Genomic DNA, 26,693 nt, shown 5'->3' with positions numbered 1-26,693 from the left:
TTTTACAGAGCAAACTTTTTTAAAGCAAAACAATAAAGCACAAACCTGTTTGAAAAAATGTTTTTTGTAAATATATGGTAGACAACCTGGATGTACCATTTCTTTAAATATATTTTCTAGTGTATTTTAAAACTATGTAAAGTTGTGTGGTGGTTAACTGATTGCAATTTCCTTGTTTTCCACTAGACTGTGCCAGTGTTTCTCAGAAAGTAGGTGAACAATAGACAGTTGTCTGAAACAGAAAATGAAACTTAAGTAAAGCACTTCCGAGTGTTAAACAAAATCTTTTTTTTTTCCCCTTGCTCGAGTCCCTTTCATGTCATGTTTATAAGGAATGTCTCATCATGTTTCATGCACAATGTCAGGTATGGTTTGTTTGTTTTTTGTTATCATTCCAGTCATCCAATTAGTGGGAAGAGATCACCCTTCTGCATGACTTGTGTAGAAATGTAATTATAATGATAGCACAGACTGAAACACTTTACTGTAATGCCATACTACATTGCAGCTTGGTAACTGAGAGATAACAAATATATATTGCAGTTTATATGTTGAACAAATCTACTTTTCTTGTCACAGCTATAGGAGTTACCCTTAACAGCAAGTAAGAAGTGAATATTCATGTAAGCAAGCTGCATTTCCTGCTAGTTTCAAATGAAATCAAAACAACTATTACTTGCAATTTAAATCTTTAATGTAAACATTTTTTCATGTGTGATAAGTCATCTTTCATGTGCTTGTAAATTAAATACAATCTCCCTTTTTATTTAGTGTTCTTCATTTCCAGCAGGGCCGCCACTAGAAATTTTGGGGCCCCTGACTTAACCATTGATCAGCCCCCCCCCCCCTCCTTTGACATGTGCAATTTTTGACCAAGTGACTAAAACGTATATATACACTTTATTCTTAAGTGTCTATTTAAACTTGGAAATGTTGTAAAGGTAGTAACATACACACACACAGACACACTCATACACTGAAACACACACACTCACACATAAGGATTCACATATAGACACTCTAGCAGACATGCAAAGAAACACACTCAGACACCCAAACAGACACTCAGCACTTGTTTACATTGACCTGACAAGTAATGAGGTAGACTACAGTTTTGTAAAAAAAAGAGATTTAGAAAGCAAAATATGGAGTTCTGATTATCTTTTTGGAAAGGAAGATGCCAACTAAATGATGACAACAGCATGCAGTGGCTGAATGGAAGGGCCCTGAACTGCCTAAACAATAATTTAAATGTTAAATGGTGGATTAGGTCAGTGTTTCTCAACAGCCGGGCCGTGGCCCACTACCGGCCCGCGATGGCCCTGCTGGTGGGCCTCGATCCGACATAACCTCCAGACACTCACTCTGACAGGCCCGCCTTTACACATCTCCGAAATTTCGGATGGGCCTGTTAGAGTGCCACTGCGCATGTCTGTTTGCGCAGTGTGAGCGGGTAGCAGCGCAATGTGAGTAGCGGCGTGCAGAGCGTGAAGCATCGGCTCACAGGTAAGGAAGTCCACTGACACCAATGACATATAATTACGGCCACTGAAACTAATGTGTATATTTATACATATATGTATATAGTTTACAGTGGGTTAATTTTATGATAATTCATTGGTGTCAGTGGGATATTTATATAGATCCCACTGACACCCAATTATTATTACATAATTAAACCACGGTAAACCATATATATACTGTGTGTGTGTGTGTGTGTATATATATATATATATATATATATATGTGTATATGTGTGTGGAGATATATATATACCCACTCCCGATGCTTACTGGGCCCTGGACAGGTCCGGTTAAAACTTACCGGGCCTTCAGGTCACTTAGGTTGAGAACCACTGGATTAGGTGACTTCCGGAAAGGTCTCAAAGTCTGTAGAAGGATGTGAATAATCAGTAGTAAGGTCAAAATGTCCTAAAAAGGAACAGACAATGGACACACACACACACACACACACAAACTCAAACACAAACTTGCACATACGCCCAAGGAAACATCGACAGAGACAGCCTCAGAAAACACACAAAGACATACATACACAGAGACACCCACAGAAAACACACAAAGACATACATTTACACACCCTCACTGAGACATCCACAGAAAACACACAAAGACATACACACACCCTCACAGAGACATCCACAGAAAACAGACATACATACATACACACACACACACCCTCACAGAGACATCCACAGAAAACAGACATACACACCCACCCTCACAGAGACACCCATAGAAAAAGCTCAAAGACATATGCACACACCCTCACAGACATCCACAGAAAATGCACAGACATACACACCCACCCTCACAGAGAGACCCACAGAATAAAAATGCATACACACTCATAGAGACACAAACCAAAGCTCAAAGATTTGAAAGACACCCACAGAAACACTTACAGGAGGAAACATTTATGCACCTTGTATCCCCTAAATCAACAGTGTGTGACTTGCATGATAAAAAAAATGCAGAAATTAAGAGATCACTTTTTAAAGAATCATATTTGTAAATGTGCAAACAAAAATAATTCTGTGAATTCAAAATAGTACATTAATGATCTGGGTAGATGGCTAGATGAAGAAAAGTACTTTGAAAAGGTTGACAGTTTGTTTTTTTCCCCAACCAAGAGCACTACTTCAAATATAGTGTACAAGTGTTCCCATCTGTCAGCTGTACTTATGGATTTTGAAAATGCTGTACTCTAAATGGTCTTGGTGGAACCATAGGCTGTGGTACTCATACCATTAGATCTGGTTAAATGCAGGATTTAGGCTTGTTTGTATGTATTTCAAAATTAAGTCAGCTGTAGTGTAAACTAAACAGTTTTAAGTTAACCTGTCTCATTTCAAATTTAAAAAATGCATATCTGCCAAAAGGGCACCTACCGTTTGTGTATTGAGGAGGAAACATTTCTGCATGGTTTTAAATATAGAATTTCTACAGCATTATCAAATAATCATAAATACACTGCTTCTAAAAAATGTGTTTTTATGGACCCCTGGCCCCACCATACAACTACTACCACACTGAAGTTACAATCCGAAATTGCACAAAGAAATAAAAAACATTTGCTAAGTCCTACCTCCTCTGCAAATGAAAGTGATCTGCCGTCTGACTCAGGGACACACTGTACAAACAAAGTGCCAAGTCTGTCTCACACTGTGCATAGTGGTTTAGTGCACACTCAGAAATCCTCTCAAATGCTAATACTTTACTCCTTGTAATAACATTTCCCATGCTCAATTAGCACTCTGCTGTAGTACCCACTGGTGGCTGCCAAATTTAAAAAAAACTAAAAATTTTTTTTTTTTTTTTTTTTTTAGTTTTTGCCTCATGGGGCCCCCCTGACCCATTGGGCCCCTGACAGGAGTCACCCCTGTCACCCCCTGATGGCGGCCCTGTTTCCAGTCCTCATATTATAATAACAGGGCAGATTTTCAGGATATGTATAGTAGATTAAAAAATAATGATCAGGACTGAGTCTGGTTAACCCACCTGTATTCCAATATATAATATATAGATAGACTTAGGCCCCTATAATCGAAAGTGCTGTGAGGCAGCAATATATTCAAAAGGGATCTGATGCAATGTTAAGAAATGTGGCGAAATAAGTGCTGACATGACTGTTTAAAGGCAGCATCACAGAGGCGCGTTTTACTATACAGGGAGTGCAGAATTATTAGGCAAGTTGTATTTTTGAGGATTAATTTTATTATTGAACAACAACCATATTCTCAATGAACCCAAAAAACTCATTAATATCAAAGCTGAATAGTTTTGGAAGTAGTTTTTAGTTTGTTTTTAGTTATAGCTATTTTAGGGGGATATCTGTGTGTGCAGGTGACTATTACTGTGCATAATTATTAGGCAACTTAACAAAAAACAAATATATACCCATTTCAATTATTTATTTTTACCAGTGAAACCAATATAACATCTCAACATTCCCAAATATACATTTCTGACATTCAAAAACAAAACAAAAACAAATCAGTGGCCAATATAGCCACCTTTCTTTGTAAGGACACTCAAAAGCCTGCCATCCATGGATTCTGTCAGTGTTTTGATCTGTTCACCATCAACATTGCGTGCAGCAGCAACCACAGCCTCCCAGACACTGTTCAGAGAGGTGTACTGTTTTCCCTCCTTGTAAATCTCACATTTGATGATGGACCACAGGTTCTCAATGGGGTTCAGATCAGGTGAACAAGGAGGCCATGTCATTAGATTTTCTTCTTTTATACCCTTTCTTGCCAGCCACGCTGTGGAGTACTTGGACACGTGTGATGGAGCATTGTCCTGCATGAAAATCATGTTTTTCTTGAAGGATGCAGACTTCTTCCTGTACCACTGCTTGAAGAAGGTGTCTTCCAGAAACTGGCAGTAGGACTGGGAGTTGAGCTTGACTCCATCCTCAACCCGAAAAGGCCCCACAAGCTCATCTTTGATGATACCAGCCCAAACCAGTACTCCACCTCCACCTTGCTGGCATCTGAGTCGGACTGGAGCTCTCTGCCCTTTACCAATCCAGCCACAGGCCCATCCATCTGGCCCATCAAGACTCACTCTCATTTCATCAGTCCATAAAACCTTAGAAAAATCAGTCTTGAGATATTTCTTGGCCCAGTCTTGACGTTTCAGCTTGTGTGTCTTTTTCAGTGGTGGTCGTCTTTCAGCCTTTCTTACCTTGGCCATGTCTCTGAGTATTGCACACCTTGTGCTTTTGGGCACTCCAGTGATGTTGCAGCTCTGAAATATGGCCAAAATGGTGGCAAGTGGCATCTTGGCAGCTGCACGCTTGACTTTTCTCAGTTCATGGGCAGTTATTTTGCGCCTTGGTTTTTCCACACGCTTTTTTGACCCTGTTGACTATTTTGAATGAAACGCTTGATTGTTCGATGATCACACTTCAGAAGCTTTGCAATTTTAAGAGTGCTGCATCCCTCTGAAAGATATCTCACTAATTTTTACTTTTCTGAGCCTGTCAAGTCCTTCTTTTGACCCATTTTGCCAAAGGAAAGGAAGTTGCCTAATAATTATGCACACCTGATATAGGGTGTTGATGTCATTAGACCACACCCCTTCTCATTACAGAGATGCACATCACCTAATATGCTTAATTGGTAGTAGGCTTTCGAGCCTATACAGCTTGGAATAAGACAACATGCATAAAGAGGATGATGTGGTCAAAATACTCTTTTGCCTAATAATTCTGCACTCCCTGTACATTATAATGGGTGGTGATGCTAGTGAAATATTCCAAGCAGCATCGGCACCAACATTGGCGATGTAAAGTAAAGGATCCTTTTTAAATATATAGTACCAAGCCTAATAACTATACCTATGTACCCCTAAACCGCCATAACCCACCACTGCAAACTAACCCTACACTACTTAACCCCTAAACCGACAAAAAAACCATTGCAATAAACATCCTAACCTATTCACCCCTAAAACACCAATAGCCCACTGCAATACATTTCCTAACCTATTAACCCCTATACCACCAATAGCCCACCACAAACACCCCCTATACTACTTAATCCCTATAACGCTAATAGCCCAGTACAGTAACCCCTACACTACTTAACCCCTATACTGCCATTAGCCCACCACAAATACGCACCCTACACTACTTAACCCCTACCCCGCCCATAGCCCAGCGCAATAACCCCTACACTACTTAGCCCCTATATTGACAATACCGCCTAGCCTATTAACCAATATTCTGCCACAACCCACCAAAGCAAACTATACCCATACTATTTAACTACCTAACAGCTAACCTCCCCCACCTCTAAGCTAAAACCCCCTAAATTACAAGAAATAACAAACACTAAATTTACAACAAAAATACATTACAGAAAAAAAAAACAACCACTACCAAAAATAAAAAACCCACAGTTATGCCTATACTAAAACTAAGGCCCTCTTTAAAAAAAAACACCTTAAAATAAAAAACTCTAAACCAACACTAAACGTTATTATAACAATATCTCTTAGAAGGGCTTTTTTGTAGGGCATTGCCCTAAAGTTACATAAAAATATATAGGTGTTTTAGTGTAGCGCTAGTTGAAACCCTTGCTACATATACTTCCCTGTTCTCACAACAGAAAAAAGTGATTTTTTGTGGATAGAAAATAGTGTATATGTGCGCTAGAAGAAAGCTATAGGGTTAATTGTAATTTCAAATATTTTATGTATATCAAATGATCATAAGTGAAATGAAAATATTTGCAAAATGTTTGCAGAAATGTGTGCAAATATTTTTATATCACTTATGATCATTTGATATACATCAAATATTAGAAATTACAATTAACCCTATAGCTTTCTTCTAGCGCACATATACACTATATTCTATCCCTAAAGTGACATAGCTCTTTTTCAACTAAATATTACAGCCCCATTCTACAATAAAAATAACACCCCACCCCCCTAAAAAAGCCTAATTTTTGCTGCCCAAACAATAAAAACCTAATCTAAAAAAAAGATTACCCTGAAAGGGCATTTGGTAGGGCATTGCCCTAAAGTGTTTCAGCTCTTTTATGGAAAAAAGAATCCTAAACTAAAAAAAAAACTAAAAAGGAAAAAACCCTAAGCTTAAAAATAAAAAAGCCCACCCAAAAAAAACACGTTAGTGTTTGTTATTTTTTGCAACTTAGGGGGTTTTAGCTTAGAGGTGGGAAGGTAATCATACATTGAAGAAAATTAATAATAATAATTAGAAAAATAAAAATAATAAAAAAGGACTAAAACTGCATACTGACAGACTGTCTGTCTGTACCTAAGATGGGGTGACCAATGGGGGTGATGTAAGGAAGAGAGTTGTTTGAGAGGGATCAGGTAGGGATCAGAGGGGGGAAAAAGTCAGGTGGAAGGATAATCTCTACACTAAAATTAACCTTACAAGCTACCTGATTAACCCCTTCACTGCTGGGAATAATACAAGTGTGGTGCACAGCTGCAATTAGTTGCCATCTATTTACCAAAAAGCAATGACAAAGCCATATATGTCTGCAATTTCTGAACAAAGGGGATCCCAAAGAAGCTTTTACAACCATTTGTGCCATGATTGCCCAAGCGGTATGTAAAACCTAAAGTTTGTGAAAAAGTTAACAATTTTTTTTATTTGATCGCATTCGGCTGTGAAATGGTGGCATGAAATATACCAAAGAATTCTGTGAAATGGTGGCACTAAATATACCAAAATAGGCCTAGATCAATGTTTTGGGTTGTCTACTAAAAAATATATATAATTTTTTTATAGGTAAAAAACAAAAAAAACAAAAACAAGGTTCTATTTCTGTTTAAATTGAGTGATGGCCAAAATGCTACAAATGTTCTGGTCTTTTGGGGAAGTTTTAGTCTGAAATGCCCGGTCCTTAAGGGAATTATTAATGTCAGGCATCTACAGTCCGATTCAAAATCAAGCTACAGGTCAAATCAATATGTATCAAAATCAAATAAAAAGCATAAATAACATGAATGTTGTCATGCATACCACACTCTGCCAGACACATAAGCCTTGATCACAACCTATCACACAATTTAATTTTGGTAGGTTGTTGGCTGATGATGGGCACTTTTCAAGTTTGAGTTAATCACAATCTTTGGTTTTTGAGTTTTTCTCAGATCTGAAAATAAATTGTCTCCATTTTTTACATGGAACCATCATTTTCTCTGCAATCACAATCTATTTTCTCGACACTTATCAACCATTTTTCAGCATAATTTTTCATTTATTGAATTTGACACCTAAAGGTAGTTGATAAACGTGCAAAACTGGCCTTTTTGGCATATTTGTTAGTATTACAAGAAGTTTTTGAATAATTATATTATGTTGCACGTGTGCAATAGCAAAATACACCATTTTAGATGTATATACGAGATACCAGATTTATTAAACCTATATTTATTGCTATTATATATTGTGTCACTAGTGGGCGGGCCATATTTGTATTTAATTGAAATAAGTTTTTATTGAACACTTATCATATTACATAACATGCAACAATGAGAGAAAGCCAGCAATTGCATAGGAAGATAGATAACAATCCTTCAGCATTGTTTACTATCAATGTATCATGAAATTTATCCTAAATACAATTTCAGAGTATGATATTCTCGCAAACAAGTCTTTAAGAGGAATGCAGGAGTGCACCCCAAGTGTTCTATATTTAATAATAATTAAGCTACGTCCTAATTTGTATATATAACATATAAAACAATTATAACAAACATTCTGGTCCACTGTACACCTTTTTTTGTCTTACATATTTTTAAGAATCTCATCATACCTTCATAGTTATACAATATCCACCAGTTATATTTAAAAATATCATCCATTTAGAATCAAATATAATCACTTGTTTATTTAGCAAAAATGGAAGTTGCATTCTTATAACTTTAATCCTGTACTATATAGCCTTGTCATGTAGAATCCAATAAAACCAAACTCTACCAAAGGACTCAACTGAGCCCTGAAGATTGATGTGCCGCTAACTCATACATTTTAAATATGTTTTTAAGTCTACCTAACACCTCCGTCCAGTCTGGTGCTTCTACTTTCCAATGTTTTGCAATAGCAATTCGAGTGACCGTACAAACAATTCTTATACATGTGTTTATATGTGTGTTTAAATTTCGGGTGTCCATCATTCAGCAGAGCCTGTTTCGGAGTTAGTGTCACTTGCTCCTCCAGAACAGTAGTCAGGAGCTCAGAGAGATCTATCCAGACTCTTTGTATTATGGGACATGTCCACCACATGTTATAATATGTGCCTGGTTCCGAGCAACCTCTATAGCAGTTCCTAGAGCCTCCTTTAAACATGTGTGCCATTTTCAAGGGGGTCAATCCAGTAACAGCTGGATAAGCTTATCATGGTAGTGCTTTTGAATCTAAGTGTGTAATGCATGTTGATCAAGGTATGGTACTCCTATTGGGTAGATCCCGGTCTGAAGCATCCCCATTTATCCAATAGAACCAGATCTGATGAAATGTGTCCTTGTTGTCTTGGTTCCCAGATGCCAATTCGTACATATTGTATGTGTATTGTATCTTATTAATTATTTCAGACCAGGTAGGGACCCCTGTCTTCCAATATTTAGCAATACATGTTCTGGTGACCGTACATATAATACAGTAGATTATTTAAAGGGATATTGAACCCCAAAAAAATATTTCATGATTTAGACAGATTATGAAATGTAACCACCAATCACCAAGTGCTACCCAGGGTTCTGAATAAAAAATGGGGCAGCTCCTAAGCTTACATTTCAGGAGTAAATTAGAAAGTTGCTTAGAAGAAAAAAATGGATTTCATATCCCTTTAAATAGATTTTAGTTCTATATATATATATATATATATATATATATATATATATATATATATATATATATATATATATATAATGCCATTATTAGGCAAAGACAAAAAACACCTTTGTACAGGGTTTAGAACCTTTAGCAAGTTTTTAGTGTTTACATAATTTCAATGAAGTAAACCTTGCAACTTATTGGTTTCATGATTTTCATTTACATTTCACAAGTTGCAACCACTTTCGTATACCAGCATGCCCAAATAAAAATGGCATTCAGATTGTTTAATGTCTATGAAGATGGTTTCAGAAGATAAAAGGTTAATTTACATGTAAATTATTATCTCATATATTTGAGCTCTTATAACTTTTTTTGTGCAATATTTGTTTTTAAGAATTTTTATTAGATGGTGTTATTATGAGTGTAAGTGTACTTTTGTAAGGTATTTTTGATGTGTTTTGTGAAACGTTTTTGTTTCAGAAAACAGTTAACCACAGCTCTAAGATCGTGGTAAGGATTGAAGCATAAATCAACTTGTAATATGAGCTTAATTAAAATTGCTTGCGAAAATATGATATTGCTTGCTCAAAAACGTTTGCGTCTCACTTGTAATCTAGCCCTATATAGCCCCAGAATAGTTTGCTTGGAAGGTCACTTTAAAACAGGTACTTACAATCCCAAGGAAGGACTGTAGAGAGGCATTAAATATTATAAATACACTACAGATAAATCTATTGATCAGAACTGCTCTTAGAACATTCTTTACATTCCATTACTATAATAGAATCTTAAATTAAATATGAAGAAAGTATATTTCATTTCTTTAAATTGACACAGGCATTAGCTTGTCATATTAACCTACTCTCTGCAGTAAGTAATACATAAATATTGATACTAAAACCTTTTTTATTCACTCAACATGTTATTTATACGTTTTAAATGCTGTATTATCTTAGCTGAGCTGCAGGAAAGGAGCCATATAAATATAACCTTGATATTTTTAATACAGTTATATTTTTTTGTGGTTGTATCACATCTACTTGGTATTGTTGAGGGAAAATGTGCTATTTGTTTGTTGCTAAATAATAGCTGACCCTTATGGCAGGCCAATATGGTCATTTGGCAATGATATTAGTTGTTTAAATATTGAAGAAATAATTGTAAAGTTTTAGCAATGAGCACTGCAGTGTTGGAACCTAGATTTTAAAGCCTGATCTAAGGCAGGGTTCTTCAAACCAGGGGTCGGGACCCATTACTGGGTCGCAACACCATGTTTACTGGGTCGCGACTTATGTGTGTGTTTATGGGAGAGTTTGTGTGGTGTGAGTTTTAAAAGAGTGTGTGTGTTGTATGCGAGTATGTGTGATGTGTCAGTGTGTTGTATGAGAGTGTGTGTGGTGTGTGTGTTATAAAAGAGTGTGTGTGTTGTATGAGAGTATGTGTGGTGTGTCAGTGTGTTGTATGAGAGTGTGTGTGGTGTGTGTGTTATAAAAGAGTGTGTGTGTTGTATGAGAGTATGTGTGGTGTGTCAATGTGTTGTATGAGAGTGTGTGCGGTGTGTGTGTTATAAAAGAGTGTGTGTGTTGTATGAGAGTATGTGTGGTGTGTCAGTGTGTTGTATGAGAGTGTGTGTGGTGTGTGTGTTATAAAAGAGTGTGTGTGTTGTATGAGAGTATGTGTGGTGTGTCAGTGTGTTGTATGAGTGTGTGTGTGGTGTGTGTGTTATAAAAGAGTGTGTGTGTTGTATGAGAGTATGTGTGGTGTGTCAATGTGTTGTATGAGAGTGTGTGTGGTGTGTGTGTTATAAAAGAGTGTGTGTGTTGTATGAGAGTATGTGTGGTGTGTCAGTGTGTTGTATGAGAGTGTGTGTGGTGTGTGTGTTATAAAAGAGTGTGTGTGTTGTATGAGAGTATGTGTGGTGTGTCAGTGTGTTGTATGAGAGTGTGTGGTGTGTGTGTTATAAAAGTGTGTGTGTTGTATGAGAGTATGTGTGGTGTGTCAATGTGTTGTATGAGAGTGTGTGTGGTGTGTGTGTTATAAAAGAGTGTGTGTGTTGTATGAGAGTATGTGTGGTGTGTCAGTGTGTTGTATGAGAGTGTGTGTGGTGTGTGTGTTATAAAAGAGTGTGTGTGTTGTATGAGAGTATGTGTGGTGTGTCAATGTGTTGTATGAGAGTGTGTGTGGTGTGTGTGTTATAAAAGAGTGTGTGTGTGTGTTGTATGAGAGTATGTGTGGTGTGTCAGTGTGTTGTATGAGAGTGTGTGTGGTGTGTGTGTTATAAAAGAGTGTGTGTGTTGTATGAGAGTGTGTGGCGTGTGTGTGTTGTATGAAAGTGTGCGTCTGTGTAATATGAATGTGTCTGTAGTGTGTGTGTGTTTTATGAGTGTGTGTGTTGTATGAGAGTGTGTGTTATTACATTTTACAACACTTTCAAGTTTGACTATAATCAGGAATAAAGTACGCACACAGTTTAGTCAAAAATTGCAGCTATCTTGTTCTATATTACTTCAGAAATTTTCAGACCAAGCATAAAAAAAGGGTCGCGAAGGTATGTGGTATCATGACACTGGGTCTTGGTAAAAAATGTTTGAAAAACCCTGATCTAAAAAAATGCTCTAATGCAGGGGTGCTCAACCTTGGTGCTCCAGAGGTTTTGGAACTACATTTCCTATCATGCTCAGCCAGCTGATGCTCAGTGTCTGAGCATCATGGGAAATGTAGTTACAAAAACTCTAGAGCACCAAGGTTGAGCACCCCTGTGTCTTATATCTTAACTATGGCCTAGAGTTTTGTCAGTGGGTGTTACAGCCATTAACATCTATGGGAGGAACCCAATACATGATATCTTGCATGGGGTCAGCCCCCTTTATCATGTTACAACCATCAGCCAATCACAGACTCATACGTATACACTGTGAACTCTTGCACATGCTCAGTAGGAGCTGGTGCTTTAGAAAGTGTGCTCTATAACTGAACTTTATACTTTCTCAGCGTATATATTTATGTGACTTGTTACTTATGAGAAGTTATTTGGTTACTTGTCCAATATCCGTGAAATTATATGGTTATATTTTTCCAACAACTGTAACACTTGAGGTTTATGTAAATGTTTGCCATTTTAAATATATCCGCATGTCTCTTTTGGTACTGTGAATTGTCATGCTGAATAGAATAAAATATATCTCAAGGGTCTGACTGTGGGTGTTTCTCTGTGATCTAGAGGAGTGGTTCGGATTTTTCTGTTTCGCTTGGGAAGTATCTTGTCTTGAGGTCAAGTTTTACTATTTCAAAGCTAATGTGGTTGCCTCATTTTTATTTCTTATTTTTTTTTTTCTGTTTTGTCTGTTTAAAAGTTTTGTTTTACTGTTTTATAGAGGAACTTTTTTTCCGCTTTAATTTGTTAATTTGTTTTGTTATGTTTTGAAAGCATTTTTGTGATGGTTTTTCACATTGGAGCTTCACTGAGAATAAACGGTACAAGAAAGGTGCTCCATAATGGAGCATGATTTGCACCTTGAAGATGTGATGAGGGGCACGCACATATCGTTATGAATTCTGACATTTTCAACTTGTAACTCAGTGGCAAATATTAGCGAAATTAGTTTCATAAATGGGTTTTATCGAGTGTATGCCTATGTGTTTAAGCCCTGGGGTTAACCCCAATAGATTTGATAAAAACCCCTTTATGAAACTAATATGTGTACATACCTGGCTCACCAGTGATTGGTTGCTATGTACATTTACTGTTCCAGATTGGCTAATTGTCTCTCTCCTGCTCAGAAGCAACAATGCATTGCAGCCGCTAAAAGGACTTAAACAATGTTTTTAACTTCTTTGTGAGTGGGGGGGGGGGGGGGGGGCACATAGTAATTATAAAATATTTTTGCAATAATAAATGTTGTAACAAATTAGAGCAATTTATTTATGTCTTATAACGTTTAAAGGGACATGAAACCCAAAATTTTTCTTTCATGATTCAGATAGAGAATACTATTTTAAACAACATTCCAACTTACTTCTATTATCTAATTTGCTTCATTCTGTACTTTAAACTAAAGAAATCTTTTTAGGCAATTTGTAGAATAAGAGAATCATTTCTTTTAATGAAAAAAACAACAACTCTTGAAACATTGTTTACAATAAAAACATTGCTGTTATTGTTCATTATGTCATTGCTATTGCAGCAGAAATGTGCATTTTAAATATATTAACTAGCTTTGGTTCACTTTTTGTTTTATAAAAGACCTGTGACAATCATTAATGGCTATAGCCTTGTTTGTTTTACCTTGTAGGATTATAACAGCCAGAAAGATGCACGTGACTGTGATAGGAGCTGGAGTTATTGGGCTCTCTACTGCGCTGTGCATTCATGAGCAGTACCATCGTACCGTGCGCCCCCTGAAGATTGAAATCTATGCCGACAAATTTACCCCCCTTACAACCAGTGATGGAGCAGCGGGGCTGTGGCAGCCATATCTCGATGATAACGGGAACACACAGGAGACGTGAGAATCATTTTAATCCTTCTTCTTGGCAGAATACAAAACAATCTATATTCACTCAGATGAGAAAGTTCTCTTTAGTGAGAGAATCTTCTCAAATTATTAGGTTTGTCTATAGAGCCTGTTTACAAGATCTCCCTAAGCTCAGAAAAGATCCTTTATTGAATAACATTTCAAATTGAAAACACAATCGTCTAGATTTTGAGTTTTGTCGGTAAAAACTTGCGGGGCTAACGCTCCTTTTTTTTCCAGCGCACCCTTAAGCCAACGCTGGTATTACGAGTTTTCTGAATGGATGCGTTAGCCTCAGAAAAGTGAGCGTTGAGCCAAATTTAGCTCCACTTCTACCCTCAATACCAGCGTTGCTTACGGTAGCGGTAAGCTGGAAAAACATGCTCGTGCACGATTTCCCCATAGGAAACAATAAGGCTGAGCTGGCTGAAAAAACCTAACACCTGCAAAAAAGCAGCGTTCAGCTCCTAACGCAGCCCTATTGTTTCCTATGGGGAAACACTTTCTAAGTCTACACCTAATACCCTAACATGAACCCTGAGTCTAAACACCCCTAATCTTACACTTATGAACCCCTAATCTGCTGCCCCTAACATCGCCAACACCTATATTTCTTAACCCCTAATCTGCCCCCCCCAACGTCGCCGCCACCTATCTACACACTTATTAACCCCTAAATGTATTAACCCCTAAACCGCTGCACTCCCGTCTCGCAAACACTATAATAAATTTTATTAACCCCTAATCTGCCCTCCCTAACATCGCCACCACCTACCTACAATTATTAACCCCTAATCTGCCGCCCCCAACGTCGACGCTACTATAATAAAGTCATTAACCCCTAAACCTAACCCTAACCCTAACACCCCCCTAACTTAAATATAATTTAAATAAAACTAAATAAATTTACTATGATTAAATAAATTATTCCTATTTAAAAATAAATACGTACCTATAAAATAAACCCTAATATAGCTACAATATAACTAACAGTTACATTGTATCTATTTTAGGATTTATATTTATTTTACAGGCAACTTTGTATTTATTTTAACTAGGTACAATAGCTATTAAATAGTTAATAACTATTTAATAGCTACCTAGTTAAAATAATTACAAAATTACCTGTAAAGTAAATCCTAACCTAAGTTACAAATACACCTAACACTACACTATCAATAAATTAATTAAATAAATTACCTACAATGATCTAAACTAAAATACAATTAAATAAACTAAACTATATTACAAAAACAAACACTAAATTACAAAAAATAAAAAAAATTACAAGAATTTGAATCTAATTACACCTAATCTAAACCCCCTAATAAAATAAAAAGCCCCCCAAAATAATAAAATTCCCTACCCTATACTAAATTACAAAAGTAATCAGCTCTTTTACTAGCCCTTAAAAGGTCTTTTTGCGGGGCATTGCTCCAAAGTAATCAGCTCTTTTACCTGTAAAAAAAAAATACAAGACCCCCCCCCAACATTACAACCCACCACCCACACACCCCTACTCTAAAACCCACCCGATCCCCCCTTACAAAAACCTAACACTACCCCATTGAAGATCACCCTACCTTGAGCCGTGTTCACCCAGCCGGGCACCACTGGTCACCCGATCCGTCCAGAAGTCTTCATCCGATGGGGCAGAAGAGGACATCCGGACCGGCAGAAGTCTTCATCCGATCGGGGCAGAAGAGGACATCTGGACCGGTAGAAGGCTTCATCCAAGCGGCATCTTCTATCTTCATCCATCCGGCGCGGAGTGGGTCCATTATCAAGACATCCGACATGGAGCATCCTCTTCTGACGACGGCTAACACTGAATGAAGGTTCCTTTAAATGACGTCATCCAAGATGGTGTCCCTCGAATTCCGATTGGCTGATAGGATTCTATCAGCCAATCGGAATTAAGGTAGGAAAAATCCGATTGGTTGATTTAATCAGCCAATCGGATTGAAGTTCAATCCGATTGGCTGATTGGATCAGCCAATAGAATGTGAGGTCAATTCTATTGGCTGATCCAATCAGCCAATCGGATTGAACTTCAATCCGATTGGCTGATTAAATCAACCAATCAGATTTTTCCTACCTTAATTTCCGACTGGAATTTGAGGGACGCCATCTTGGATGACGTCATTTAAAGGAACCTTCATTCAGTGTTAGCCGTCGTCAGAAGAGGATGCTCCATGTCGGATGTCTTGAAGATGGACCCGCTCCGCGCCGGATGGATGAAGATAGAAGATGCCGCTTGGATTAAGCCTTCTCCCGGTCTGGATGTCCTCTTCTGCCCCGATCGGATGAAGACTTCTGCCGGTCCGGATGTCCTCTTCTGCCCCATCGGATGAAGACTTCTGGACGGATTGGATGACCAGTGGTGCCCGTCTGGGTGAACACGGCTCAAGGTAGGGTGATCTTCAATGGGGTAGTGTAAGGTTTTTGTAAGGGGGGATCCGGTGGGTTTTAGAGTAGGGGTGTGTGGGTTGTAATTTTGGGGGGGTCTTGTATTTTTTTTTACAGGTAAAAGAGCTGATTACTTTGGGGCAATGCCCCGCAAAAAGCCCTTTTAAGGGCTGGTAAAAGAGCTGATTACTTTTGTAATTTAGTATAGGGTAGGTAATTTTATTATTTTGGGGGGCTTTTTTATTTATTAGGGGGCTTAGATTAGGTGTAATTAGATTAGAATTCTTGTAATATTTTTTTTATTTTTTGTAATTTAGTGTTTGTTTTTTTTTGTACTATAGTTTAGTTTATTTAATTGTATTTTAGTTTAGATAATTGTAGGAAAATTTATTTAATTAATTTATTGATAGTGTGGTGTTAGGTGTATTTGTAACTTAGGTTAGGATTTATTTTACAGGTAATTTTTTAATTATTTTAACTAGGTAGCTATTAAATAGTTATTAACTATTTAATAGCTATTGTACCTAATTAAAATAAATACAAAGTTGCCTGTAAAATAAATATAAATCCTAAAATAGCTACAATGTAACTATCTTATGGTTTATTTTATAGGTAAGTATTTAGTTTTAAATAGGATTAATTTATTTAATTATAGTAATTTTAGTTCGTTTTATTTAAATTATATTTAACTTAGGGGGGTGTTAGGGTTAGACTTAGGTTTAGGGGTTAATATGTTTATTGTAGTGGCGGTGATGTCCGGTCGGCAGATTAGGGGTTAATAAGTGTGTAGATAGGTGGCGGCGACGTTGGGGGGGGGGCAGATTAGGGGTTAATAAATATAGGTGTTGGCGATGTTAGGGGCAGCAGATTAGGGGTTCATAGCTATAATGTAGGTGGCGGCGGTGTCCGGTCGGCAGATTAGGGGTTAAATAATTTTATTTTAGTGTTTGCGATGTGGGGGGGCCTCGGTTTAGAGGTTCATAGGTAGTTTATGGGTGTTAGTCTACTTTGTAGCACTGTAGTTAAGAGCTTTATGTTCCGGTGTTAGCCCATAAAACTCTTAACTACTGACTTTTTTATGCGGTAGGAGTCTTGGCGGTAGAGGCTGTACCGCTCACTTCTTCCAAGACTCGTAATACCAGCATTAGGCAAATCCCATTAAAAAGATAGGATACGCAATTGACGTAAGGGGATTTGCGGTATGGAAAAGTCGCGGAAGAAAAGTGAGCGGTACACCTGTACCTGCCTGACTCGTAATACCAGGACCCCTTAACGCTGCTTTTTAAAGCTAACGCAGAACTCAAAATCTAGGTGTAAGTCTTTAACTGGATAAGAAGCTAAGTTACAGTCACAGCTAGTCATAAGCTGAGTCTATTGACTGTACAGTTGCTCAGATAACAGTAATCATTCAGGTAGTACATGTATAATCCAAACTTGTTGACTAATCTAAAGGGACAGTGTACTCAGACAAATAGCTGATAAGAGTTCATTTTATGCCAAGCAACTGCATAGTTTGGCTCTCTTTATCTCCCCCACCACCCTACTGGAAGGTTGCTTTCTGCCTTCTGTTGTTTATAAAGCCTTTCTATAACCAATACTGAAGTATTCATATTTTCAGTATAGGTGGTGGTTTCAACAGGCAAAATTAGCTATTTTAAGTGACATAATAAAGGTAAAGGATTTATTTGTAAACAATTTAATACACTCCAGCCAGCAGGTTATGGATCAATGTGAATACATTAAAAAGGGAGAAAATTCTGCAGTACAATGTAATATATGTATAAAAAAAAAATTATAATCCATGAGCTATCAGTGGTGGCTCCCATCGTCACAGAAGAAGTAATATATTAGTGAGTATATATATATAATGGAATTTTATTAAAAAGATAGTCTAATCAAAATTAAACTTTCATGGAGCATGCAATTTTAAGCTACTTTCTAATCTACTCCTATTATTTTTTCTTTCTTCTCTTTGAATTTTTATTTGAAAAGGCAAGAATGTAAGCTTAGGAGCCGGACCTAGGTAGCACTTGCTGATTGGTGGCTACATTTAGACACCAATCAGCAAGCGCTACCCAGCTACTGAACCAAAAATGATACGTCTCCTATGCTTACATTCAAATAAATATAGCAAGAGAACAAATACAAATTGATAATAGTAGTAAGTTAGAAAGTTGCTTAAAATTGCATGCTCTATCTGAATCATGAAAGTTTAATTTTGACTAGACTATCCCTTTTTAACCCCTTGAGTGCTAATGACGACTCTGAGCCATCACAGAGTTTCCCACTCTGGTGCTAATGATGGCTCAGAGCCGTCACTAGCATTCTCCCAACTTGAGGGAGATCTGGGGGCTCCCACCCGCTCCTACCCCGGCGATCGGTGTTGCATAATGAAAGGCATCGCCGGGGCTTCCGTTTTGCGTGGTGACATCACGCGCAATAAACGTGACATTAACAATGTTAAATATAGGAGCAGGGGGCATGCTGCTTAGAAGCCTGTATCTCAGGCATCTAAGCAGCTACAGACCCCCAAGACCCACCGTTGGAAAGGTAATCGCCTAACCTTTCCAACGGTGTAAGTCTTGGGGATCTGAAATAAATAAAAAAAGTTAAAAAAAATATTTTTACAAATATTAAATAAAAAACCCTTTAAGAAAACCTTAGCACCCAGGTGGGAAAGTGCTTAGCACTCAAAGGGTTAATTAAAAAATGATATAGTATTATTTAATGTATTAATAAAATAAATTATTATAAGGAGACTTTTTACTTATCTATTTTTGTGTATACCCATAAGTGAAATCTATTATTTGTTTGCAGCAAATGGAACAAGGATACCTTTGACTACTTGCTGAAATTTGCCCACTCAGAGGAGGCCCCTGATATGGGACTGTTTCTGCAATCTGGATACAACATCTTAAAAGAGCCAGCACCTGTGAGTCAGCAGCTAAAATTATCTGACATTTAAGATGTTTTGCAGCCTACAAATTTCTTGCAACTCGTAATTTTACAGCTAGATAAACCATATAAAATGTAATTGCAACTGGTAATTTTACAGCTAGATAAACCATATGAAATGTAATTGCAACTGGTAATTTTACAGCTAGATAAACCATATGAAAACAAAACTTATGCTTACCTAATAAATGTATTTATTTCTTGACACGGTGACTCCACGGATCATCATCAATTACTGTTGGGTATATCACTCCTGGCCAGCAGAAGGAGGCAAAGAGCACCACAGCATAGCTGATAAGTATCACTTCCCTTCCCACAAACCCCAGTCATTCAACCAAGGAAAAGGAGAGAAAGGAAATAACACAAGGTGCAGAGGTGCCTGAGGTTTATATAACAAAAAACTGTCTGAAAAACAGGACGGGCTGTGGACTCACCATGTCAAGAAATAAATAAATTTATCAGGTAAGCATAAATTTCATTTTCTTTCTAATGACACGGTGAGTCCACAGATCATCATCAATTACTGTTGGGAATCAATACCCATGCCAGAGGACACAGATGATAAGGGAGGGACAGGGAACCTAAACAGAAGGCACCACTGCTTGAAGAACCTTTCCCCAAAGGAGGCAAACATATTCAATTTATATAATTTAGAAAAAGAGTGCCAAGAAGACTAAGTCGCAGCCTTGCAAATCTGATCCACAGAGGCCTCAATCTTAAAGGCCCAAGAAGAAGAAAAACAGCCCTAGTGGAATAAGCTGTGATTCTCTCAGGGGGCTGCTGTCCAGCAGTCTCAAATGCTGTACGAATAATACTTCTCAACCAGAAAGAAAAAGAAGTGGCAGAAGCTTTCTGACCCTTACATTTTCCAGAAAAGCAAACAAACAATGCAGAACACTGACAAAAGTTCTTTGTAGCCTGCAGATAAAATGTAAGAGCCCGCACAACGTCTAAGACGTGTAACAAACGGTCCTTATGAAAAGAAGGATTAGGACAGAAGAAGGAACAACAATTTCCTGATAATACTTCTGTCCGCAACCACCTTAGGAAGAAAACCAAACTTGATACGGATAACTGCCTTAGCTGCATGAAAAATTAGATAAGGAAAATCACACTGCAAAGCTGAGAGTTCAGAAACCATCAGAGCAAAAAAAGTAGCAGTAAGAAACAAAACCTTCCAAGATAATAACTTGATGTCTATGGAATGCATAGGCTCAAACAAAGCCAGCAGGAAAACCTTTAAGAGCAAGGTTTAGTCTCCAAAGAGGGGCAACTGAATTAAATACAGGCCTGACTCTGACCAGGACCTGACAAAAGGATTGTACCTCCGGCATATCCGCAAGACGCTTCTGCAGCAGAAAGGATAGAACAGAAATCTCTTCTCAAGGCCGAAGATAAGATCCTTGGATCCTGACCTTACTCCAAGAATATCCTTTATAGTCACACCCATAAAGATATTTACATCTATCTTATGGTAAATTTTTCTAGTAACAGTGTTAGGAGCCTGAATCATGGTTTCAACGACCGACTCAGAAAACCACGTTTAGATAGAAATAAGTGTTCGATCTCCAATCAGTCAGCTTCAAGGAAATGAGATATGGACGAATTAAGGGACCCTGAACCAGAAGGTCCTTCCTCAGAGATGGTCTCCCCGGCGGAAGAGACAACATCTCCACTAGGTCTGCATACCAGATCCTGCGAAGCCACGCAGGGGCTATTAGAATCCCTGATACTCTCTCCTGTTTGATACGAGCAAACGGAGGGAACAGGTTTACCAGCCTGAAATTCCAAAGAACCGCCAGTGCATCTATCAGAGCGGCCAGTGGATCCATTAACCTAGAACTGTACCTCAAAAACTCGGCATTCTGCCAAGACTCAATCAAAACTGGTTCCAGCACGCCCCATCTGAGGGTTAAACTGGAAAACTCCTCCGGATAGAGTTCCCACTCCCAGGGATAAAAAGTCTATACGCTCAGATTCGCTTCCCAGTTGTCCACTCCTGGAATGAGGATGACAGATAGACAGCAATTGTGAGCTTCCGCCCACTGAAAATCCAAGTCACCTCCTACCGGCTAGGGAACTCAGAGTTCCTCCCTGGTAGTTGATATAGCCCCTAGGGGTGATATAGTCCGGCCAAAACCGAGCTATCAGAGCATTGCAAATCACTCTCAACTCCAAGATGTAAACAAGGAGAGCAGACACATCCAAGATCATAATCCCCTTGCCTTAACAGAACCCAGACTGTTCACATGACCCAGGGTGTCTCTAGAAGCATGCAACCTGAGACAGACACTCCTGAAGGACCACTAAGGAAGAGAATCTCCTGTCTCTGAATTAGAACTATCATCTGAGACAAATCTGAATGTTCTCCATTTCATGGAAAACAGCAAGGGGAATTATGTCCCTGGAAACCATCAGACCAATTCCCTCCAGACAGCGAGTCACTGAAAAGTGAAGGAAAAACAACTGCAGCTAGATCTCAACTCCCAACCTCCTGGTTGCAAGATAGCTAAGTTATCAACCGGACCACTAGAGCTTGCTGTTGGCCGGACATTAGACTGCAGAGAAAGGAGAAGGAATAATTCCTAAATTATCTGACCTCCGAAAGCCATTGTCTCTGGATAGAGAATGTAAAAAGGCCCAAGGCAACCACACCTGATGCTACTAGGTGATTTTCCATCCTGGTACTGACCAGGCCTGGCCCTACTTGACTTCCGAGATCAGACGGAAGTGGGTATCCATTAAATCACCCTAGTAGAAGTAGCAAGGGAACGCTTTCCCAGATTCATTCCAATCCATGGGAAAGAAGATTGACAAGGTCTCTAAAAGAGAAATTGCTCAAAGGAAGGATGACACCTGAACCAAATAATGACCTGAAATAACATCCTTGCGATACCCCAAGACCTAAAAGTCTTTATCAGAAGTTTGAGAAGATCCCGAACAAGGGAACAATAAAAAACCTTCAGGTTTATGCTTGTCAAGAACAGGACCTTATGAACCAAAGGAGAAAGGATACTACTACGAAGGTCAAAATCTTGAGTTACTTGAGTTAAATAACTATGACTGAACTATTACTGCCAGAAAAGAAGGTCCTGAGCCCAGTTCAAGGAATGCCTCTCATCATACTTGGACTGCAGGTACTCTAGCAGGAGAAATCTGCCCTAGGATACATATTAGGTAGGACTTCAAAAGACCTGACATCCTATAGAAGATGAAAAGGAAAACTTTCCTGTAGTCTTACTCTCTTGACGAGAGGAAGAAAAGCCTCTTTTCTCCCGAAAAGTCAGAGGAAATTAAGTCTGTTCTAGAAAGTAAACGCCAGAAGTGTGGATATGGAGGAAATATAAAATATTGAACCTGCAAGAACTAAAAAACAAACAACAACAACAAAAAAACTTGACTGTACTATTAAGCTACAGGTAGGCTTCTCGGCTGACCAAGATTGCAGCCACAAAACCCGGCAGGTTAGAACAGCAAGTCTAATAAGACAAGGAAATGTTCTAAATGAAACAATTAAACCTCCAGCTTCTATCCATGGATCCGGAAAGGAGCTAGCTAACCTCCACAGAGATCTGAACTATAGTAGAAAGCTCCCTTCTACTAAAGACATCTCGCATTTCAATGGAGTCGGCGAAAGGAAATCCATAAAGGACGTGAGACAGGGAGAAAAATATCTCAAGTTTCTTATATATATATATATATATATATATATATATATATATATATATATATACACACACACATTGATTCCTGTGAAAATACCACAGCACGTCTAGAACACTTCCACATAGGAAAAAAAAACAAAAAAAAACATAGCACACAAACCCCAAAAGGTTGACGACGACAGGGGATCGGTGTCGTCCAAGTAGCTAAAACCTCCTATAAAATTCATGAGGTGTTGAAGCATACATCTGAAGGATACCACTTCAGCAACAGATGAAGGAATTATACTGTCCAGATCTGAGAGCTCACCCTCAGAGACTACCGGTGAATCCTCCTCACCTTAGAAGAAGACAAACCTGCGTAGCAGAAACCCTATTATCTGAGACTTTAAATGTCCTCTTGCATTTTCCCTGAAGAAAAGGAAAACAGACCAAGTCGCAGATACCACAGAAGATACCTGAGCTTGCAATTCTGTAAGCAAATACACTTCTCCAGGAGACTGAGAGGAACCGCAGGGCACTGCATGTGACGCCATAGAGGCTTGGGACGATTAAAGAGAAAGATGTGGTATAACCTAAACAGCATCATCCTGGGAGAGCTTATACATATCAGAGGGTAACAACCTATCTGTACATGAGATAAGCTAAACATGTAATACAGACAATTGAAAATATATCTGCTATATGAGAACAAGGGTTTTTTTAATTTAATTTTGTTATTTAATACAGCTCATCTCAAAAGCCATATTATTTGGTCCTAGCAACAAATCAAATATGAAAAAATAAAAATAATATTTTAACAAACCTTTATTCTTAAGGGAGAGAATTGTACTGTCTCTTTAAGAGGAAGAAAATGTTTAATTCAGCACGTTTTATTCATAAAAACCTTAAAGGGACACTGAACCCAATTTTTTTCTTTTGTGATTCAGATAGAGCATGACATTTTAAGCAACTTTCTAATTTACTCCTATTATCAAATTTTCTTTAATCTCTTGGTATCTTTATTTGAAATGCAAGAATGCAAGTTTAGATGCCGGCCCATTTTTGGTGAACAACCTGGGTTGTCCTTGCTGATTGGTGAATACATTTATCCACCAATAAAAAAAAGTGCTGTCCAGGGTCCTAAACCAAAAAAAAAAAGCTTGGATGCCTTCTTTTTCAAATAAAGAAAGCAAGAGAACGAAGAAAAATTGATAATAGAAGTAAATTAGAAAGTTGCTTAAAATTGGATGCTCTATCTGAATCACGAAAGAAAAAATTTGGGTTCAGTGTCCCTTTAACTAAAGGTTCAAACAATCTGAAAGGTATGCAATACACTATCTAATACTGAAATTAGGGCAAGTGGTCTAAGATACTCTTATGACATCGTCCAAACAGACCCACTACTTCAAACCCAGAGTAATCAGGACAGACTTTAGGCTGTACTGTGGCTGTACAGTTTCTACTGATTGCCAAAAGTTGCACCGCTAATTCAAGCCTAACACCCGATACCAGCAGACAATACTCCGCTCCGTTCTCAGTCAGAGAACGAGGTGGAGTTAGAAACTGCACTCTGCAAGAAAATAAATAGCGGTGCTCCGTTTCAGAAGAAGAAGGAGGCGGGACCATGAGAACGGCATGGAGATGAAGCGCAGATCTTTTTATCTCGCGCCTCATCCTGCCGCTTAGTTTGAAAAACAAGTATTGTTTGGAATTAGAAAAAACAAACAAACCCCAATCGGTCACAAAATAAAGATGCCGCTCACCCTTATTATAAAGAGAGGAGGAAACATCAACTAGCTCCTTAGGAATGGCACTACCAGGGAAAAAGTGCGCTCTCCAAATAAACACAATCACTCTGAATAAGAGCATTAGCGTAGGAGAATGTCTAAACTATATAAAATACTGAAGCCCCCAATAGAGAGTTAATTCCTTCTTTTAAGAACGATTAATCTCTAAGTCTCCCTCACATGCAATAAGTGCCTGCCCACTGCCAGAATAATCCTCTTAAAGGATAATGTGTCCCATAGTTAAATGCAGATTACCTTATTATGTAGGGTCCTTAGCCCCATTAGTGCCGGCCTCCTAGCCCCAGAAGACAAAAAGACACTTACCTGCACATCTAGCTGTCCGGCAGGAAGACAGCTCACCCGGTTTGAGAAGATGCCGATCCTCACATGGACCTGTGGAAAAAAAGAGAGACTGAGTAATCCTACTCAGGCTTTCAAGACAGGGCAGCAGCAACTGTTTGGGAGGCGCAGTGAGGATTATACCCCACAAGTTCCCATTTGCTTAAAAGCTACTGAAGAGACTGACATGGACTACGGCTAAACCCCAGGAAGAAGCAGAGCAACTTGCTTTACTTTAAAATAATAAACTCTTGATTGAAGAATTGTCTTTCAGACATCTAACTTTACCACCTCCTTGCTCTTAACGTAGGCAAAGAGAATGACTGGAGTTTGTGGGAAGGGAAATGATACTTATCAGCTTTGCTGTGGTGTTCTTTGCCTCCTCCTGCTGGCCAGGAATGATATTCCCAACAGTAATTGATGATGATCCGTGGACTCACCGTGTCATTAGAAAGAAATGTAATTGCAACTGGTAATCTTACTGCTAGATAAACCATATGAAATGTAATTGAAACTGGTAATCTTACTGCTAGATAAACCATATGAAATGTAATTGAAACTGGTAATCTTACTGCTAGATAAACCATATGAAATGTAATTGAAACTGGTAATCTTACTGCTAGATAAACCATATGAAATGTAATTGCAACTGGTAATCTTGCAGCTAGATAAACCATATGAAATTTTATAGATTTTACCCACTTGTCAAATAAGTAAGTTTCTAGTCAGCTGCACTTTGTGGTCAAAGGCCTAAGGGACTATTTACTATGGTGCGAGCGGACATGATCCGATATAGCAGATCATGTTCACTGCACATCGATAAATGCCGACAGTGAACTGCTGGTGCAATGCCCCCCCTGGGTTGATTTCTGTCCGCCGCCTCAGAGCAGGCTGACAGGTTATGGAGCACTGGTCTTTAGACCGCTGCTTCATAACTTTTGTTTCCAGGGAAGCCTTCAGGCTCGCCAGAAACACGGGGCATCAAGCTCCATACGGAGCTTGATAAATATGCCCCCTAGTTTCCATTAAGGTGGTAAAGTTTGGAAACTGATGATAAAAACATTTATCTCCATTAAAATCTATGGAGAATGTGTATGTTGCCACCAGTTTCAATGGAAACTAGCCCAAAGATGGAAGAATTAAATGGCAGGGTTGCATAATTAAGTGTTCTCCCCAGATCCTTTTTAATGTGTGGACCACATGGCAGATTTTACTGACCACCTGGCTAAAATCTAAGTAAAATTAGCTAATTTTTCAATAAAACTGTTTAAATAATTTTTTTTTAATTGCGGTTTAAGAAAAAGTATGGAAAACATAAGTACATCATTGTATACACAAAATGAGTACTCATAGCTAGGGCATATTGGAAACTATAAGTTCAGACAACAGCAATGAGTACCAAGTATAAGGAGTCATATATTAACGTTTCTTGAAATATAAAACATAAGAAAAGAAAACCTCACTTTTTTTTTTTAATATCCCCTTACACACATAATAGTCAAAAGTGAACAACAAATAGTAGCCCCCCTTATGAAAGCTAGTGGCCACTCTTGGACCACAAAAAAGCTAAAATGAAAAAACATAGGGGAATATTAGGGGGAGAAGGGCTGCTAAAGCCACTCTTCGAGCCAAATAAGATGAAATTAGTGCTAATTAGTAAGATGCACTGGAGTCTAAGTTATATCTTATATAGGTAC

At 38.2% G+C, this 26,693-nt stretch overlaps 1 protein-coding gene across 4 annotated transcripts in view; it reads left to right on the top strand.

Moving 5' to 3' along the window:
* DAO (D-amino acid oxidase) overlaps positions 1-26,693 on the top strand; it is a 151,630-nt gene that overhangs the window by 95,369 nt on the left and 29,568 nt on the right. For 3 of the 4 annotated variants that reach the window (XM_053702139.1, XM_053702138.1, XM_053702140.1), the window contains exons 2-3: positions 13,641-13,853; positions 19,089-19,203. In XM_053702139.1, coding sequence (XP_053558114.1) covers positions 13,660-13,853; positions 19,089-19,203 — 309 coding nt within the window. In that variant the 5' untranslated portion in view covers positions 13,641-13,659. Of the gene's footprint in view, positions 1-213; positions 366-13,640; positions 13,854-19,088; positions 19,204-26,693 lie in introns of those variants that run through there. The other variant, XM_053702136.1, reaches the window with a different exon arrangement.

The sequence above is a fragment of the Bombina bombina genome, chromosome 2, assembly GCF_027579735.1.
Source record: "Bombina bombina isolate aBomBom1 chromosome 2, aBomBom1.pri, whole genome shotgun sequence".
Taxonomy (NCBI): domain Eukaryota; kingdom Metazoa; phylum Chordata; class Amphibia; order Anura; family Bombinatoridae; genus Bombina; species Bombina bombina.
Note: the sequence above shows the minus strand (reverse complement) of the source record. Positions and strands in the feature narration are given on the sequence as shown.